Source organism: Triticum aestivum, chromosome 7A (assembly GCF_018294505.1).
Source record: "Triticum aestivum cultivar Chinese Spring chromosome 7A, IWGSC CS RefSeq v2.1, whole genome shotgun sequence".
Classification (NCBI taxonomy): domain Eukaryota; kingdom Viridiplantae; phylum Streptophyta; class Magnoliopsida; order Poales; family Poaceae; genus Triticum; species Triticum aestivum.
The window spans coordinates 39113831-39131951 of record NC_057812.1 but is presented as its reverse complement, the minus strand read 5'-3'; the positions used below and the strand labels follow the sequence as shown (position 1 = coordinate 39131951).

The 18121-nt window shown below is 53.5% G+C and overlaps 1 protein-coding gene across 1 annotated transcript; it reads left to right on the top strand.

Annotated features, from left to right (window-relative positions):
- Positions 1-829: 829 nt before the first annotated feature.
- LOC123150036 (transketolase, chloroplastic) lies at positions 830-4319 on the top strand. The gene is made up of 7 exons (XM_044569836.1): positions 830-1384; positions 1834-1924; positions 2013-2118; positions 2195-2477; positions 2573-2721; positions 2816-2969; positions 3057-4319. The coding sequence occupies exons 1-7, from the start codon at positions 881-883 to the stop codon at positions 4011-4013; spliced, it is 2244 nt and encodes a 747-aa protein (XP_044425771.1). The 5' UTR covers positions 830-880; the 3' UTR covers positions 4014-4319.
- The last annotated feature ends 13802 nt before the right edge of the window (positions 4320-18121 follow it).

The following is an 18121-nucleotide window of genomic DNA, read 5'->3' as shown; positions in this document are numbered from 1 at the left end:
AGCCGGGGCGCCGAAACTTTCAGCTGGGGGATCCGCTCAACCGCACTCGCCGGCTGCGGCGATGGAGCAAACTCGGATACAGAATGGCGGTGAAGACACCTGGCTAATGGATCTGCGACGGGATGCGCCCATGTCGGATCCATCCTCCTTGTCCGAGCAAGCGGCAAGCTCCGAGTCGATGGATCCGGACTGATCATACTCAGATCCACCGGTGAAGCCCACCATGGTGGAGCTGAAGGGAGGGGAGGCGACGGGAGGAATGGGAACTGGATTGGAGTGGAGTAGAGCGGTAAGAGTGAGGGCTAGGGTTTGGTCCGATGCGGGGTATATGTGGATCGTACTGAGTCGTACTTACCAAACTGGGCTGTCGACATGGTGGACATGTCCAGACGTGTCTGCACGACCTACATCGCGGATGACGTCTCGGCCGTCCGGCTAGACGTTTAGGGAAAGTGAGTCCGGTTGTAGATGCTCTATAAAAGGAGATTATTTAAAATCTATTGTGCTACCAACTTATATTTTTTTACTCATTTTATTCAAATCAACATGACATGTCACACTAATCAGGCTGATTATTAATTTTTTTGAGGGTATCAGGCTGATTATTAATTTTTTTTTGAGGGAAAGGCTGATTATTAATTAACAATAATATCTTGCTTACATCAGCCACCGGCGGCTTAGGATTGAGACTACGGTCCACGGCCCATGCACCAAGTCCACAGAAAACCCCACAGCCATCCTCTCCCTCTACCCCACCCCAACGAGCCCCCCAAAACGCACCTGGAAATCTATACATAACCCCTCGGCCATCCCCCCTACCCCCCGTCCCACCCCACCCCACCCACCTCGCCATCTCCGCCGTCCTCCGCCACACACCGCCATGGCAGCGCACTCCGTCGCCGCCGCGCACGCCACCATCGCGGCCCGCGCGGGCGCCGCCCCCTCCTCCCCGGCGGCGGCCCCGGCCGAGCGCCTGGGCTTCCGCCTCAGCTCGCTCGCCGGCCGCGCCCTCCGCTCGCCGCTCCCGGCGCGCCGGGCCGCGGCGGCCGCCGCCGCCTCCTCCTCCCGCAGGAGCGGCACCCAGCGGGTGCGCGCCTCCGCGGCCGTCGAGACCGTCGAGGCGGCCGCCACGGGCGAGCTGCTCGACAAGTCGGTCAACGCGATCCGGTTCCTGGCCATCGACGCCGTCGAGAAGGCCGTGTCCGGCCACCCCGGCCTGCCCATGGGGTGCGCGCCCATGGGCCATATCCTCTACGACGAGGTCATGCGCTACAACCCCAAGAACCCCTACTGGTTCAACCGCGACCGCTTCGTCCTCTCCGCCGGCCACGGCTGCATGCTCCAGTACGCCCTCCTCCACCTCGCCGGCTACGACGCCGTCAAGGTAACCCTCTCCCCGTCCTCTGCTTCGCCTCGCCGCGGCCCGCGATTCTTGCGTCTGTTATTTTTTTCTCCCTTTCCTGTCCTGTCATCTGTGCCGCCGATTTCTGTTAGTTGGGGCGGCGAAATCGGGAGTAGGTTTGTGCAAAGTTGGATCTTTGTTTGGTGAAACAGTCGAAAGGCCAGATCCTGACTGCTATTTTTCTTGGGTCGATCCTGTCATAGTAGAAAACGCCCTACCTTTGTCCAGCTGTCAGAGATCTGTTTCGTTAAATTTATAGTTCCTGTCAAAATTTTGTTGGAAGCTCAGATTGTGCACCTTGGATTCATCACTCATGTTTAGTACAGTAGTTTCTTAAACCTGGAGTAATCTGCTTAGGTGTTTAACATGGCCGATTTACCTCTTATGGCGCCACTGATCTTGTTGTAACCGTGTCCCCTGTTCTGCCGCAGGAAGAGGACCTGAAGCAGTTCAGGCAGTGGGGAAGCTCCACCCCGGGCCACCCCGAGAACTTCGAGACTCCTGGAGTTGAAGTCACCACTGGTCTGTCCATCTCAGCTGAGCTCACAACAACTCTGACCTGCCATGCCGGAGCATGAGACTAATTTTCCCTTTTGCTTGGCTTATGCAGGTCCTCTTGGTCAGGGTATCGCGAATGCCGTCGGGTTGGCGCTTGCTGAGAAGCACCTGGCCGCTCGTTTCAACAAGCCTGACAGTGAAATCGTTGACCACTACACGTAATATTCTGACGTTGTTGTCTTCCGTTTAGTTTGAGTGGTGCAGTACGTTAACCTAGTATGCAATTTTCTATAGGTACTGTATTGTGGGAGATGGGTGCAACATGGAGGGTATCTTGACTGAAGCTTGCTCCTTGGCTGGGCATTGGGGTCTTGGCAAGCTAATTGTTTTCTATGATGACAACCACATCTCCATTGACGGAGACACAGAGATTGCTTTTACAGAGGATGTGAGTGGCCGCTTTGAGGCTCTTGGGTGGCACACACTCTGGGTTAAGAATGGCAACGATGGTTATGACGAGATCCGTAAAGCCATCCAGGAAGCAAAATCAGTTACCGACAAGCCCACAATGATCAAGGTTACTTTCTTTTATTATCTGATGAAGAATCATCTCTGTTTTGTTGTTGTTGTTGTACAGTTCATCATATTTACCCAAGATTTTGCCCTTTTTAGGTGACTACCACAATCGGTTTTGGATCTCCCAACAAGGCCAACTCATACGCTGTGCACGGAGCTGCATTGGGCACCAGCGAGGTCGAAGCGACCAGGGCAAACCTTGGATGGCCATATGAGCCATTCTTTGTGCCTGAGGATGTCAAGAGGTTTGTCTATTGTGTGTATTGGTTATCTGAATGAGGGTGGTGAACCTGCTTGGTGTCCAGCTTATCATTTCTTTTTGCCTGAACTGTTGTGCAGCCACTGGAGCCGCCATATTCCCCAAGGTGCCGCTCTTGAGGCTGACTGGGATGCTAAGTTTGCACAGTACGAGCAGAAGTACCCAGAAGATGCCGCCACCTTGAAAAGTATCATTACAGGAGAGTTGCCCGCTGGCTGGGCCGATGCTCTTCCTGTAAGTGGTTTGCCATGTTTACTTGTGATACTTTAGCTGATATGTAAACAATGAGATCACTGATGGTAGATTGTTTGATTTGTCCAGCAATACACAACCGAGAGCCCTGCAGATGCCACCAGGAATCTCTCCCAGCAATGCTTGAATGCACTTGCTAAAGTTGTGCCTGGTCTTATTGGAGGTAGTGCTGATCTTGCATCCTCCAACATGACATTGCTTAAGATGTTTGGCGACTTCCAGAAGGATACCCCTGAGGAGCGCAATGTCCGCTTTGGAGTCAGGGAGCACGGAATGGGCGCCATTTGCAACGGCATTGCGCTGCACACCCCAGGGCTCATTCCATACTGTGCAACTTTCTTTGTTTTCACCGACTACATGAGAGGTGCCATGAGGATCTCAGCCTTGTCTGAAGCTGGAGTTATCTATGTCATGACCCATGACTCTATTGGTCTGGGAGAAGATGGTCCGACCCATCAACCCATTGAGCACTTGGTGAGCTTCCGTGCGATGCCAAACATGCTGATGTTCCGTCCTGCTGATGGCAAGGAGACTGCCGGGGCATACAAGGTGGCTGTCCTCAACAGGAAGAGGCCATCTATTCTGGCTCTCTCCAGGCAAAAGCTTCCTCATCTGCCTGGTACCTCAATTGAGGGCGTTGCGAAGGGTGGATACACTATCTCTGACAACTCGACCGACAACAAGCCTGACTTCATCATAATGAGCACTGGTTCTGAGGTAGAGATTGCTGTGAAGGCTGCCGAAGAGTTGACGAAGGAGGGGAAGACTGTCCGCGTTGTGTCATTTGTCTGCTGGGAGCTTTTCGACGAGCAGTCAGATGAATACAAGGAGAGCGTGCTCCCTGAGGCTGTCACCGCAAGGATCAGCATTGAGGCTGGCTCTACCCTCGGATGGCAAAAGTACGTTGGATCCAAGGGCAAGACCATCGGCATCGACAAGTTCGGCGCCAGCGCTCCTGCCCCGAAGATCTACAAGGAGTACGGCATCACCGCGGAGAGCGTCATTGCCGCAGCCAAGAGCCTGTAAGATCGCACACTCGTCGAGGTTCTGTCATCGTTGATGGCAAAGAACAAACACCACACTTGAAGGTCTCGTGCCCAGAAGCTTGGAATAACGGAGGGAGAGGAGGATGCCTGCGTCGGAGCGTGAGTGGTATTTTTAGGCCTGTAATAAACAATGCCTTTTCCATTTGCGTTGTCTTACATTCGATACATATCGCCCCCCTTAGATGATTCGCGGAGGGGGCGAGCCTGATCAAATTGGGGACTGGTTTTTTGTATTTGTTTACATTGAACTGATAGTCGTGCTTGCGATGCTTCTTTCTCTCCCCAAGATCATTGTCTCCATGGGTGGTTCATGCTTTGATGCACCCTTTTAGTCCTTGTAGTTTGCTCATCGTCCCCTTCTCCCATACAAACGGTTTGATGCATATAGTATCATCAATTCAATAAAAATAGAGTGTTTGCCATCAGCTCGTTGTGTTCCTTTTAACTTGTGTATAACTATTTTCTGAACTGTCATATGAAATAAGTATCTGTGAAGTGCCTTGTTCTCCAACCGTTCTTACAAGATGTCATATGAAATATGAAATGTGGCTATAACTATTCCAAGCTTGTCATATGAAGCATCTTACAAAGTGGTGATGGCATCTGGTAGCAATCCCCTACTGTGACAGATGTTGCATACGGTTGGTTCGTGCATCCTCTTGCCTGATCTGTACAGCAGCTGGTTGGCTGCACTCCATCACCCAACGTATGTGGAAGGCATGAAGGTGATCTCTTGATCCCTTTGTGTGGTTGGCTCCCCTGCACTATGAGCCAGTGAAGCCAGAGGGCCATCCAGTACGGCTAAGGAAGCTTCTCAGGTCGCAGAAATGCTTGTGGCTAGAGAAAGGGAAGTAAGATAGCCTATCCATATCATCATCCTCTTCCATGTGCTCCCAGCCTCAGGTCCAGATGTGCGTGTCCCATGCCAGAAAGTAACTACAGGACATGAGGCGAAGCCCGTACTCGCTTCCCGCTGCTGCTGGACCGCAAAGGTATAAAGTTGCCGAGTATACGCGAGGGACAAGATGGAGTGAAAAGCCTTGTGGTGTCCCAAGATCTTCTTGCCGTGAAATAATTCCCGGTGCCTTCCAAGTCTACGCAACCGATTGCTGTAAAAAAACCCAACGCCACCACTCCATCCCCCGGTGCATTTCAAGCCTATGAAACTGATCATATAGATATGCACGTTTTGCTTTGTGTATATAAGGACAATCACCTTCCGCCGTTGCTAGGATTTGGAACTGAGAGGCACGGAAGAGGCCGATATTTATCGGTTCGGATGGGAACCGGCCGGTGACATGAAGGGTGCCTCGCTGGCCCACCGCATTGCATGGCTTGTGTACTCGTCAATATTGATTTTATCTTCACCTTTATGTGTGATAAAGCTATATATACTTTCCATGTCATAGGTACTCATTGGTTGCACACCGCCCAAACATAAACCAACATATTGCATATAATGGACACATGATGGCTAGCCTGACAGTGTAGTTGAAACCAGGGTACTGTATCATGTTGTGCTGAGTTGGTTGGAGGTCCTCGGTTTCATGGTGTACATCCAGATCCATCTCTCCTTTCAAGTCCCTGTTTCAGCCTGAATGGTTGTCTTATGAAAAGCAAATCACTCTTCTAGTTAAACATGCTAGAACTTGCACAAAACAGACCCAATATATTTCTCAACAGAAAAAATGCTCACATGAGGAGATCAGTCGACCGAGGAGCGCAAGTACTCCCTGCTGCTAGGTAGCCACCCTCCCCTCCCTGCGCCGCTGGCCGCTCCGGCCGCAGCGGCCACCACCCCGCGCCCAGCATGGGCGCGCCGCCCCACCGCCCCGCTTCCGCCTTCGATCTGCATGGCCACCCTGCTCCTGGCACCGACCCGCGGGTCTCCCCGGCGCCCCCTGCTCCATCCCCGCCCGAGATCCCGGGCCATGACGCGTCTTCAATGCCGGATCCGGCGGCCCCGCCGCGCCTGCTGCTGCGGGGAGACTGCTCTATGGCGCCTACCTCGGAAGACCCGATGGATCTCAGCCCCCACCCCGCAGCCCGACGCCTTCAATCCATCGTCGTCGTCCCATCCCCATTGGCCGACCATTCCCCTTCAGGAATGGACGGTGACCGGACCGAGGTTTCCTCGCGCAAAAGCCGCAAGGCAACCCTGGATTCGCCGGTTCCTTCAAAGAAGAGCGCGACTCTGTGCTCGGACCGGCGGCCGGACTTCAATGCGGTGGGTGGCCGAGAGGCTTTCTTAAGACGTTTCCGCGGCCGCTGTTTTCGCTGCCTCAGCAAGCACCACCGTAGAAAGGACTGCCGCGACCCTCTCCGCTGCGTGATCTGTGAGCTCTGCGGCCATTTTGCCAGAGAGTGCCCCCAAAATCCACGAAACGGCCATGGCGGTCCTGCCTCCAATAGGTTAGGTCCGCTCCCTCCTCGCTCCTCGGTCCACTCTCGCCTTCGTTTCCCCACCCCACCTCCACCACCGCTGGTACCTCCATCCCCGACGACTGCCGGCATGGCTGAGCTCAGCCTGGTCGACCCGGCCAGGCGTCCCCGCGCAAGCCACAAGGTCGGCGAGTCCACCCCAGCCATCGAGCAGAGCATCTTCTTCCTTCGACGCCACACTGTCACGCTGCGCGCGGCCGACGGAATCTACGCCACCTCGCCCATGGCGGTGGGCCGCGCTTTTGAGGCACAGCTGTGCGTCCCACCGCACCACTTGCGGGAGACGGCGCACAACCCAGAAGACTTCTTCGTCATCTTCACCCAGGCTGCCCACCATGACAACGCGGTGCGCCGCGGCTCCCTGCGCGTCGACGGCGTCAACTTCAACATCGCGCCCTGGGGCGAAAACGACCATGCTGGCCATGGCATCTTCAACCTCCATGTCCGTTGCGTCATCGAGCATCTGCCTCAGCAGTACCGGACCCTGGAGGGCGTCCACGAGGTGTTCGGAGACAAGGTGCGCATCGACAGGCTTGACAGCCGCACGCTGGAGCGCGACCACACCAAAAGCTTCGCTTGCTGGGTGTGGGTCTGGGACATGGCGTTCATCCCCACCCGGCACACCTACTAGAAGCTACCTCAGGGCGCCGACCGGGTCGAAGAGATGGAGGGCCACTCGCCGCCCGATCGGCGTGTCGCCCTGCCGCCCGGCGCCGAGCGCTACGACCTCCTCATCCATGTCGACAGGGTGGAGGATTGGTCCCCCTGCTCTCCTCGCTCCTCCCACTCAGCTCAAAGCGGCCTGCCCTCCTCCGACTCCGACCACGACGACAGCTTGCCACGCACCTACACGGGCACTTGGGTCATGCATGTGGAGGACGACAAGATGGAGGAGCGCCATCGTCGCCTGCAGCGCGCGCCGGTGGTGGACACGGGCTGCCGTGGCCTTCCCCGTGGTGGCCCCCGTCGTGACGATGAGGGGACGGGAGACGGCGGTGGCGGTGGCCGGCGCTCCTGGAAGGACGCGCTGCTTGGGCGCGGGTGCGGCTCCAACGCCTCGTCAGGAGCGGATGGGGCCACCGGCAGAGTGCACCGGCGCAGCCGCTCCCCCCACCCCCACCCGCCGCCCTGGAAGCTCAAGAAACCATGACCAGTATGGCGGCCGTGACCGTTCGTCCGGCAAGGCATACCCAAACAAGAAGAAGAGCGGCAGCCAGCGACTGGCAAGTCAGGTGCACGTGCCCACGCCTACTCCTCCCGCACGTGCACCTGCCCCCGACGGCGTCGACGAGTTCTTTGCCACGACTGACAAGGCCATCCCCGCCCCTGCTCTCCGGGGACGTCGTCGCGGCCCAGCTCGACGAGATGATCGCGGCATCGACGGCCGTGCCCCTTGACTTCGATGAGGGCGCAAGCAAGAGGAGGGGCATAGAAGCAGTGGAGATGCCGAACGCATTCAGCCCCACGCTCTCTGGAGCATGCCACAACCCGGCCCTCCTCAGCTGCCAGATGCCCACGACCGTGGCCACGGTTGCCGTCCAGCTGGGCGAGGTGACGCAACAAGTTCAACACCTGGAGATTGCAGAATCATCTGCTGCACCGCGACGCCTCTTCTGCGACAAGCCGACCCCCTGCTCGCCCAACCGCCATCCAAGCATAGCTCTGCTCCACCCAAGGTCCGAGCTACGTCAGTTCCCCCGCCGTGTCAGAGCGTGCGTTAGGTGGCCTAGAACTGCAAGGTGCCCGTGGCGCAGCGCGGCTCGCTCCGCCTGGTCCAGGGGCTCGGCCTCCTTGGCCCGAAAGAGAAGATGATGAAGAAGGCTGCGGAGGCGCTCGTGCGCAGGTTCGATGAGCCTCTGTCCGACGAAGATATCGCCGTCATCGCCAAGCTCACCAGGCTGGGCAAGGACGCTCTGCGTATCGCTGCTGGCCTCAACGGGCCGGAAGGAGTCACCGAGGAGGCCATGGTTTAGTTATGTTAGGAACCAATCTGTGTTGTAGCTGTAGCAGTAGTTTCCGGCGATGGCCAGCACTCGGCTGGTCGGAGTTAGGTTTGCTTCTTTCATGTAACAGTGCAAGGCTGAGGCCGGTCCGTCGCCGTCGTGGTTTGGGGCCTATTGGTGGTCGACGGCGTCCCCCGGAGAGCTGGATGGTGTACCTATTCGCCTTTAGTGTTTGTAGTCGCCGGAGAAAACCATCAGTGTCCCGATGAATGACGAACTTCACTCCCCCCCGATCATGAGCTGGAACGTACGTGGTTTGAATTCGCCGGCGAAGAGAGAAGCAGTTAGAGAAGTAGTTGCTGCTCACCGGACCGCCATTCTGTGCTTGCAAGAGACCAAGATAGACGTTTGGTCGCCAGCCCTCGTCCGTGAAATTGGTGGACAAACACTGCAGGGCTGCGCCGTAATGCCCTCCATCGGCACGCGCGGTGGCATTGCCATCCTATGGAACAAAGATCTTGTAGATGTCGTCACCCATGCTGTTGGCCAATTTGCTGTCACGATCAGGGTCACCGTAGCTAGAGGCCACACACCCTGTTGGCTAACCACGGTCTACGGACCAAACGACGACGTAATCAAAGAGGTTTTTCTCGCTGAGATCTTGAGCACGGCCCCGCCCATGTCTGAACCTTGGATAATCTGCGGTGATTTCAAACAAATCTACGAGGCAAGGGAGAAGAACAACCTCAACCTCAACAGAAGGCTGATGGGCCGCTTCAGGGCGGCCATTGACAGAGCGGGTCTTCGGCAACTCAAATGCAGCAACCGTAGGTACACCTGGAGCAACGAGCGCGACAATCCAACCTTAGTGGGCATCGACAAATTCTTCTACAACGTACCATGGGAAACCCTTTTTCCCCTAACCATGCTCATGGCCGCCCCCATTGCCTGCTCCGACCATTGCCCGCTGGTGCTGTCCGATGCGGCGGGACCCCGCTGGCGCAAATGCTTCAAGTTCGAGTCCTTCTGGCCGCGCTTCCCGCGCTTCACGGAGACGGTGACCGCGACCTGGGCGCGGCCAGTGGCTGCCTCGTGCGCATTCACCCGCCTTCACGTCAAGCTTGCTCGTACGGCCAAAGACCTACGGATTTGGAGCCAGGGCCTCTTCGGTGATGCAAAGCTGCAATTCCATATGGCCTCCGAGGTCATCTTGTGCCTCGACGAGGCCCAGGAAAGGCGCCAGCTCTCGTCGGCCGAACGCGACCTGCGCAGGAGCCTCAAGCTCAGATTGCTGGGGCTGGCAGCGATCGAGGGATGCAGGAAGAGGCAGGCCTCCAGGCTCACCTGGCTACGCTCCGGCGACGCCCGAACAAAGTTCTTCATGGCAAAAATCTGCTCGCGGAAGAGAAACAACTTCATTCACTCTCTGAAGGTCAATGATACAGTAGTCACGGCGCACAGCGACAAAGAAGCAGCAATTCACAACCACTACGACAACATCCTGGGGGCTACAAAACAGCGCTCGTCTACGATTAACTGGGGCCAAATCCACATGCCCACAATCCAAGGTGGTGGGCTGGATAACCCCTTTTCTGAAGAAGAGGTGTGGGCGGCGATTCAGGCATCTCCGGCAGAGAAATCCCCCGGGCCAGATGGCTTCAACGGCACATTCTTCCGATCGTGCTGGCAGATTATCAAAGTAGACGTCATGCAGGCCTTCAATCAATTCTACAACCTGGCGGGCAACAATTTTGGCTTTCTCAACTCTGCAATCGTAGCCCTAATCCCCAAGAAAGACGACGCGAACGACATCAACCACTACCGTCCGATTAGCCTGATTCACTCTATCGCTAAGCTAGTCTCCAAAGTGCTGTCGATCAGGCTCGCCCCAATCGTCCAACGCATCATATCGCCGGCCCAGACAACTTTTTTGAAAACAAGATGTCTTCATGACAGTTTTGTCTACGTCCAAAATTGTGTGAAAGCTCTGCACCGGAAAAAGACGCCGGCCGTGCTCCTCAAGTTAGACATCTCCAGGGCCTTCGATAACGTTTCGTGGGAATATCTGCTTGAGCTCATGGTGAACCTAGGTTTTAGTGCGAGATGGCGGGATTGGATCACCATGCTGCTCGCCACCTCATCGTTGGCCTTCCTCCTCAATGGCGTCCATGGAAAATCCATCATGCGCCGTCGCGGCCTACGGCAGGGCGACCCCCTATCGCCGCTCCTGTTCATCCTTGCGATCGATCCCATCCATCGCCTCCTCAAAGCGGCTGAAGAAGAACTACATATTACGCCAGTGCCAGGCAGGGAGATCAAATTTAGGGTTAGCTTATATGCAGACGATGTCATCATCTTCGCGAACCCCATTAGAGAGGAGATTGACTACCTTATGGATATGCTTGAGAGCTTCGGCGATGCTACGGGCCTGAAGATAAACAACACCAAGTCTACGGCATCTCCGATTTGCTGTTACGACGTCGACGTTAGCACGATGCTCCAGTCTTTTGGGGGTCCGATCGCGCAATTCTCGACCAGATACCTGGGGCTTCCACTCACAATTGGCCGGCTTAGGCTAGTGCATCTTCACTTCATACTAGATAGAATTCGGGCTAGATTAGCGGGCTGGAAAGGGAAAATGCTCTCCATGGCCAGGCGCAGAGTCCTCGTCAGATGCTTCCTCACCACCATGCCAATGTTTGCCCTTACGGCCCTCAAAATCCCAGTGAAGCTGCTGAAAGAAATAGACAAATGCAGACGTCGCTTCCTCTAGGGACACGATCAGGAGCTCACCGGCGGCAGCTGCAAAGTGAACTGGGCTCGGGTCTGCTCCCCGATCGAGCACGGAGGCCTTGGCATCCTCGACCTGTCCAAGTTCAGCCGTGCTCTCCGCCTTCGCTGGCTCTGGCACACCTGGAAAAGCCCGGAGCGCCCATGGGCAGGAACAGAACTGCCATGCGATGCCTCCGATCACGCCCTCTTTAGTGCGGCAACAAAGGTGACTATAGGCAATGGCAAGATGGCTAGCTTCTGGCACACGGCTTGGATCGATGCGCTTCCGCTGAAGATCCTCCACCCCAACCTCTTCAAACACTCCAAAAGAAAGAACAGATCGGTGGCGCAGACACTTCTTGAAGACCACTGGGTTTCTGACCTAGCGCACGGCGACGTCAGTTCTATAGCACATGACATGCTCAACTTACACCGCCGGCTGCAATCGTACCATCTCTAGGAAGCCAACCAAGACCAAATCGCCTGGAAGATTGAAGCATCCGGTCAGTACACGACTCACTCTGCCTACCGCACCCAGTTCCAAGGCTCTGTGCAGACTCAGTGTCGCGAGCTGATATGGAACACCCGCGCGCCTGCAAAGCTGAAGATCTTTGCCTGACTGCTCCACCAAAACCGGCTCTGGTGCAATGATAGGTTGCAGCGGCAAGGATGGCTGAACAACTACTTCTGTCAGTTATGCCTCCGAAACCTGGAAAACTCCGAGCATTTGTTCTGGCTTTGCCCCCTCACGGCGGCAACCTGGAATGCTATTGCTGCATGGAAGTGCTGTCGTGCACTAGGCCAGGAATCCTGGATCAGCAACGCAACCTCTCTTGACAAGTTCAAGGCTATGTCAGATGCAACGCCTCCATCCCACAGGAAAGCGATCAGGTCTCTCGCAATGCTTGTCCTTTGGAAGATCTGGCAAGAGAGGAATCACTGTATATTTAGGGCAAAAGAGGCCAAGGTGGAAGACACTCTCAACGAGATCAGGAGAGAGCTAAGCCTCTGGCAACAAGCCGGCATCAAGTCAATTCAGAGCCCTTTCGGGGACCCGCCGGGAGAGTAGACTAGTGGCCTGTGCCTGGTGGCACCTTGATTTCTTTTCTCTCTGTTCTTCTTCTTCCTTATTTTCCTTGATCTTCGGATCTCCACCTTATCGCTTTGTCATCTGCTCCCTGCTTATGATCAATGAAACACCAGCCTTCGCTGGTCCTTCAAAAAAAATGTTCACATGATCATACCCGAACTTGGAAATGTTTTTTTTGGAAAAAGACTAACAAGGAGGTAATTAAACATGGAAAACTAGTTTGTTGTTCCAACATTAGACATTTGACTTATATATGGAGATTAAACATAGAACTACATGATCCATTACAACCTATTAGTAATTAGGTTTGCGCTGAAAAATCCACCTATTTATTCTACTTTGACCTAGGGGAAATACATCGACTTCTCTGTAACTTCAGAGTTATATTATTCTTTGGATGTGGGTACCTTAGGTCAGAGAGTGATCAGGCAACAGGTTGCGGTGCCTGCACTTGTCTTCGAGGCTGCAGGACTACAATGCCACATTGATAGAAGCGAGAGGATATACAAGATAAATTGATCCCAAAACATGGTCACCTAGTCATAAAATAGCTCCCGATGCCCTATCAAGCCTATGCAAATTGTATAGAGGCAACAGACGTTTCCTACTCTCTGGATGTAGAGACGATATCCGTTCATTGTTGTTAGGAATTGCAACTAATTAAGAGGTTCGGGAGAGACCGATATTTATGAGTTGAGAAGTTGTGCACACATAAAGGTGCCCTCCCGATCCACCGCATTGCACCGCTTGTGTGCACTTCTACTAGTTTAGCACATGCGGTGCTCTTCTATAGTCAGCTTTTGATTTGATATCTTCGCCTTTATGCAGGCGTCATAAGCATTCATTAGTTGCACGCCTCCCAACTCATAATTCTCACAACGAAATTGCTTCACTTACGGATCTTCTTTTTGAAACGAGGCAAAGACTTTCCATTTTTATTGACTAAGAAGAAGATAGTTGCCCGGTTAATTAGAGGAAAACCAGGTGAAAAACCACACAACTCGCAAAACCTCACAAACCACTACCAAGAAAACATTGACGAGGTCGCACCTTGGCGTCATCGTCACCACTTCTCCTCACATAAGATCCTACGACTTCCCCGCAAGCATCAAACGACAGGGCACACATTGTAGAGGCAGAAGAGGCCACGTGAAGATTCTGTCAAATGAAGAACACACTCGCCTGTAACAAGGCAACATCGGATCTAAGAATATACAAGCAATGGAGCACTATGCAAGGTAGCGCCGTGAAGGATCATCGAGAAGGGACATCCACCGCTTGTCATCATTGCCACAAGGATCCATCGTGCATCTTCAACTCCACCACAGCAAATGGACCACGATGGGCAAGCGGACACGTCGCAGAGACGACTACCACAACCTCACTGCAGCCCCATCGCCGCACACCCACATAACTGCTGCCACCCGAGCGACACCGATGACCACTATGCAAGCCACGGGTCTCTCCAGCTAGATCCAATTCCAGGACAGTGCCCCAAGAGGGAACATGGCATCAAGATGCCGTCATTGTCCTGGTCTGAGACCTCGGGCCTAGGGTTTCTCCCGAAGCAATGAGGGTAGGTGTCAGGACCCCGATTCCAAGTCACATCGATCTAGCCGGTAACACCTCATATCACTTTGCGGCCTCACGCACGGTATTCCCACGGGTGTCGCCTTACCATGGCCCGAGACCATTTGCGCCTTTTGGCTCATGTATATGATAGTGTCGCTAGCATCCATATGACAGAGAACCCGGGCCAACATGGCTAGTCGTGAACCCAAAGCGGCACAAACCTATGGGGACAGGCATACATGAATCACATCGAGCATGTCGGTCAACAGCATGTGAATTCGGGCTGTAGCACTGGGCTAACAGGACTCCAGATGTCACCGCGTGACATTTCCCCGAAGGGACAGACACAGGAACGAAGTGAAACACATGCCGGCCAGTCAAGTGTCCTGAGCAGTAGTGCTGGGCTAGCAGGACTCCCGTGAACCGGGCTGTAGCGGACTACTATGGCTCAAGGAGGCACTAGACTACATTTCCCCATAAGAGAGGCTGCCAAGGATAAACAACTAGATTGTCGGATCCCACACATACCAAACATTTCAATCATACACACGATATGCTCGATATGTGTAAATACAACATGGCATCACAACAAAACTCTACAACTCAAGTACTTTATTTAAAGGCTGCAGAGAGCCATACATAACATGTTCATACAGGTAGGGGTCACATGACGTGACACTCAAGTCATACAAGCATACAAGCACATGCGGAAGCAAATAAGTCTGAGTACAGACACTAGAAAGAAAGAAGGCTTGACGAAGCCTGTCTATCTACATAGGGCCCTCCATGGCCAGAATCACCACCTGGGTGGCAAGTTACTCATCGACGTCGAGGTCTACGTAAAACCCATCGGAGGGGGCGGTGTTGTCGTATGAAAACAGTAATTAAAGCAACATGAGTACAAAGGTACTCAACAAGTCTTACAACAGATCCTACTATACATGCTCATTCTCAAGAAGGTGGTGGGGTTAATGCAGCAAGCCAGCTTTGACTCTTGGCTAAGCTATCCTACGAGACACCACTAGTAAAATAGTTTTCGCACACGAGTCCACTAATCACCAACACAATACTCCACCGTGGATCCTCCCTCGTCATCCTACGAGAGGGCCATCCTCGGTACTCACACTTATCTTGAGTCTTTTAGTAGTAACCATTAACTTGTCTATGAACTGTATAGGCCACCAAGTAGTCCTTTACCGCGAACGCGGCTATTCGAATAGTTTTATACTCTGCAGGGGTGTACTTCGTCACACATGTTTCCACCACTTAGCATTAGCACACGACATGTGCTCGGCAGACTTCAAGCGAAAGCCGACGTGGGTGTAGACCACGACCTGACTAACCACACAAGTCTCTAGTCTAGGTTTATCGCCTATTCGGGTGCCATCCGCAAGGAAATCTGGCCGGGGTGTCCTCAACGGCCCCAAACGATGTGTGCAGGGTTCTCGAGACACCAAACGGGTGACTCGGTACACCGTGCCACGGTGTATCTACCGCATCATAGCCCACCCCTGGGGTCAGCGCTACGCACGGCCGCCAACACATAACCTATAAACACCAGAAACTAGTTGCAACTCCTAGACAAAGGATGAGAGGGGTCAGTAAGTCGAGCGGGGTCATATTTCAGGGCCCAATGTGTGGTAGTAGCTGAATCTTAAATCACACATACAGATCTCAGTTCTTAGGGACGGTCTCAATGAAACAACCCACCATGTACTCCTACATGGCCTCTCATCGATAACTTTACCAAATCATGTTCAACACATCCCTCACATTACCGACGTAATCATTTCACTCTAGCCCATCACCCAGATGAACCAGACCTGACACAACTCTAAGCATAGCAGGCATAGCAAGGTAGGAAACACATACATGGCTCAATCAACTCCTACACATGCTAGTGGGTTTCATCTAGTTACTATGGCAATGACAGGTCATGCAGAGGATAAGGGTTCAACTACCGCAGCACACAACAGTTTGAAACATTGTTGTCTTAATGCAGTAAATGAGAGTAGGAGCGTGAACATGGGATTGTATCGATATGATCAATGGGGCTGCTTGCCTGATGGAGTAGTAGTAGGGTACCGCCCTTCAGTTGGATACTCGGAAATATCCTCGGAGGCAGAACCTACCACGAAAGACACCACAGAACACAATCATCACATGGCAATATGTAACAATATGATGCATGCTATGACATGGAAATATGAGGTGTCCTGGCTAATGCATTGTGAAACAAGTTGGTTTGAGTCCATTTGAATCAAGGATTCAAATGGAAGCTTATGTTCTTAAGCCATATAAGTGCATTAGCTTGTTTCACCTAAACAGCAGGGTTAAAGTGTTTTGTCATGCATGAAACCATTACATATGGAAAGATTGAATTTTTCTAATCAAATTTCATATATAAATCTTTGCATTTGGAGTTACAGATTAAAAGTTATGAATTTTTGAAGTTTGTAATATTTTCTGGAATTTCCTGTATAAGAATAATTCCAGTAATTGAATTATTGCGTCAGGGTGACGTCAGTGGTCAACAGGGCCGGTCTAGGTCAAACCTGACCAGTGGGACCCGCGTGTCAGTAGTTAATTAACTAACTAAATTTAGTTACTGCTAATCTAAGTTAATTAGGAGAGCGGTTCCACTTGTCATAGACTTAGGGGGAGTCAACCTGGGCCCACACGGGGGTAACCAGGGTCAAACTTGCCGGCGTTTAGCCGCCGGCAAGGCCAGACGCGGCAGAGCGGTGCGAGTTTCATGCTCCGGCGACCAAACAACGGCGAAGCACATCTACGTGATGCGGGGAGTGAGCCGCGTCGAGTGGTGGCAGTGGGGTGGACGGAAACGTCACCAGCGATGAGCTGTCCGGCTGCCGGAGCTTGGGTGAGGTCGAACCCGAGGCTACAGGGCATGGCGAGGTGCGTGGAGAGGTGCTATGGGCTTCTGCGAGTGCGGTGAGTGCGTTGATCACGGTGGTGTGGCCGGTGGGTGGCCGGAGTCACGTCGGCGACGAGCTCGGCGGCGGCGGGTGTGGGTGAACATGGTGCGGTGCATACAATGCAGGAGGGGGTTAACGGAGAGGGGGAGGACGGAGCAGAGGTCATGGCGGTTGCAGCAAGCATCGAAGCGGGCTCGGGGAAGGCCGGAGCTGAGCGTGGTGACGATGGCGTTCTTGGCGGCCGGAGTTGGGGGAGATGGGGTCGGGGGCGACTCCAGAGCGGGCAAGCGCTCGGGGCTCGGCCTGCTCGATGTAGTCGACGACGGCGGAGCGAACGGACACGGGGACGCGGCACGAGGACGACGACGGACGCAGTTATCACGGTGGCGCGGGCGCGGCAGCGTCGGCCATGGTGGGAGAGGGCGAGGGAGAGAGGCAGTGGAGTGAGCGAGGTGTCTGCCGGTCAGGGCGACGACGTGGAGCTCGCCCAGGTGTCCAGGGGCGAGGGCGGCAAGTAGCTGACGCGCTGGCGAGCTCACGCACGCCGGCGTCACCTCCCTGCCTGCCTGGCGGGGACGAAGCAACTGGCTGGCACGGGCCAGCACAATGCTGGGCCGCCAGGTGGGCTGGCTGGTGGCTTTGCCAGGTAAGTTTGTTTCCCTTTTATTTTTTTGTTTTCTTTATTTCTGCAAGTTTGTGGTTTTTCTAAAAATACTTAGGCATTTCCAAAAATCACCAAACTGCACATGCCCACTGTTTAGAACATATTCAACATGGAACATTTCAGTTTGGGATTATTTGGACATTTAAAATATTTAGTAGCATTTAAATGTCCAAATGCAAATAGCATATGGTTTAATCCAATGACCTTGTGATGTCCTAGAAAAGTGTGCACCATTTTTGTCAAAGGTTCTAGACCAAGGCAAAGATGATGAACATGTTAGAAGGGCATTTAAGGTTCATTGAAAAAGATTTTAGTAAACCCTAGTTGTCTCCAGGGGGTGCTGGGGGTTCTGTCATCCCCATTTCAGTTTTCTGGAAGAGTAGACATGATGCAACACTCTAATGCATGAACTAGCTAGGGTGTGACAACTCACCCCCACTCAAAAGAATCTCGTCCCGAGATTTAGGATCCGTTGGGAAGAAGGTGGGGTACTCAAGTCGAAGTCGATCCTCCCTTTCCCAAGTGGCTTCTTTCTCGGAATGGTGTGACCATTGAACCTTGAGAAACTTGATGTTATGGCGTCGAGTGGTACGCTCGTCTTGATCAAGGATACGAACGGGATATTCCCGGTATGTGAGATTATCTTGGAGATCAAGTGTTTCGTGGTCC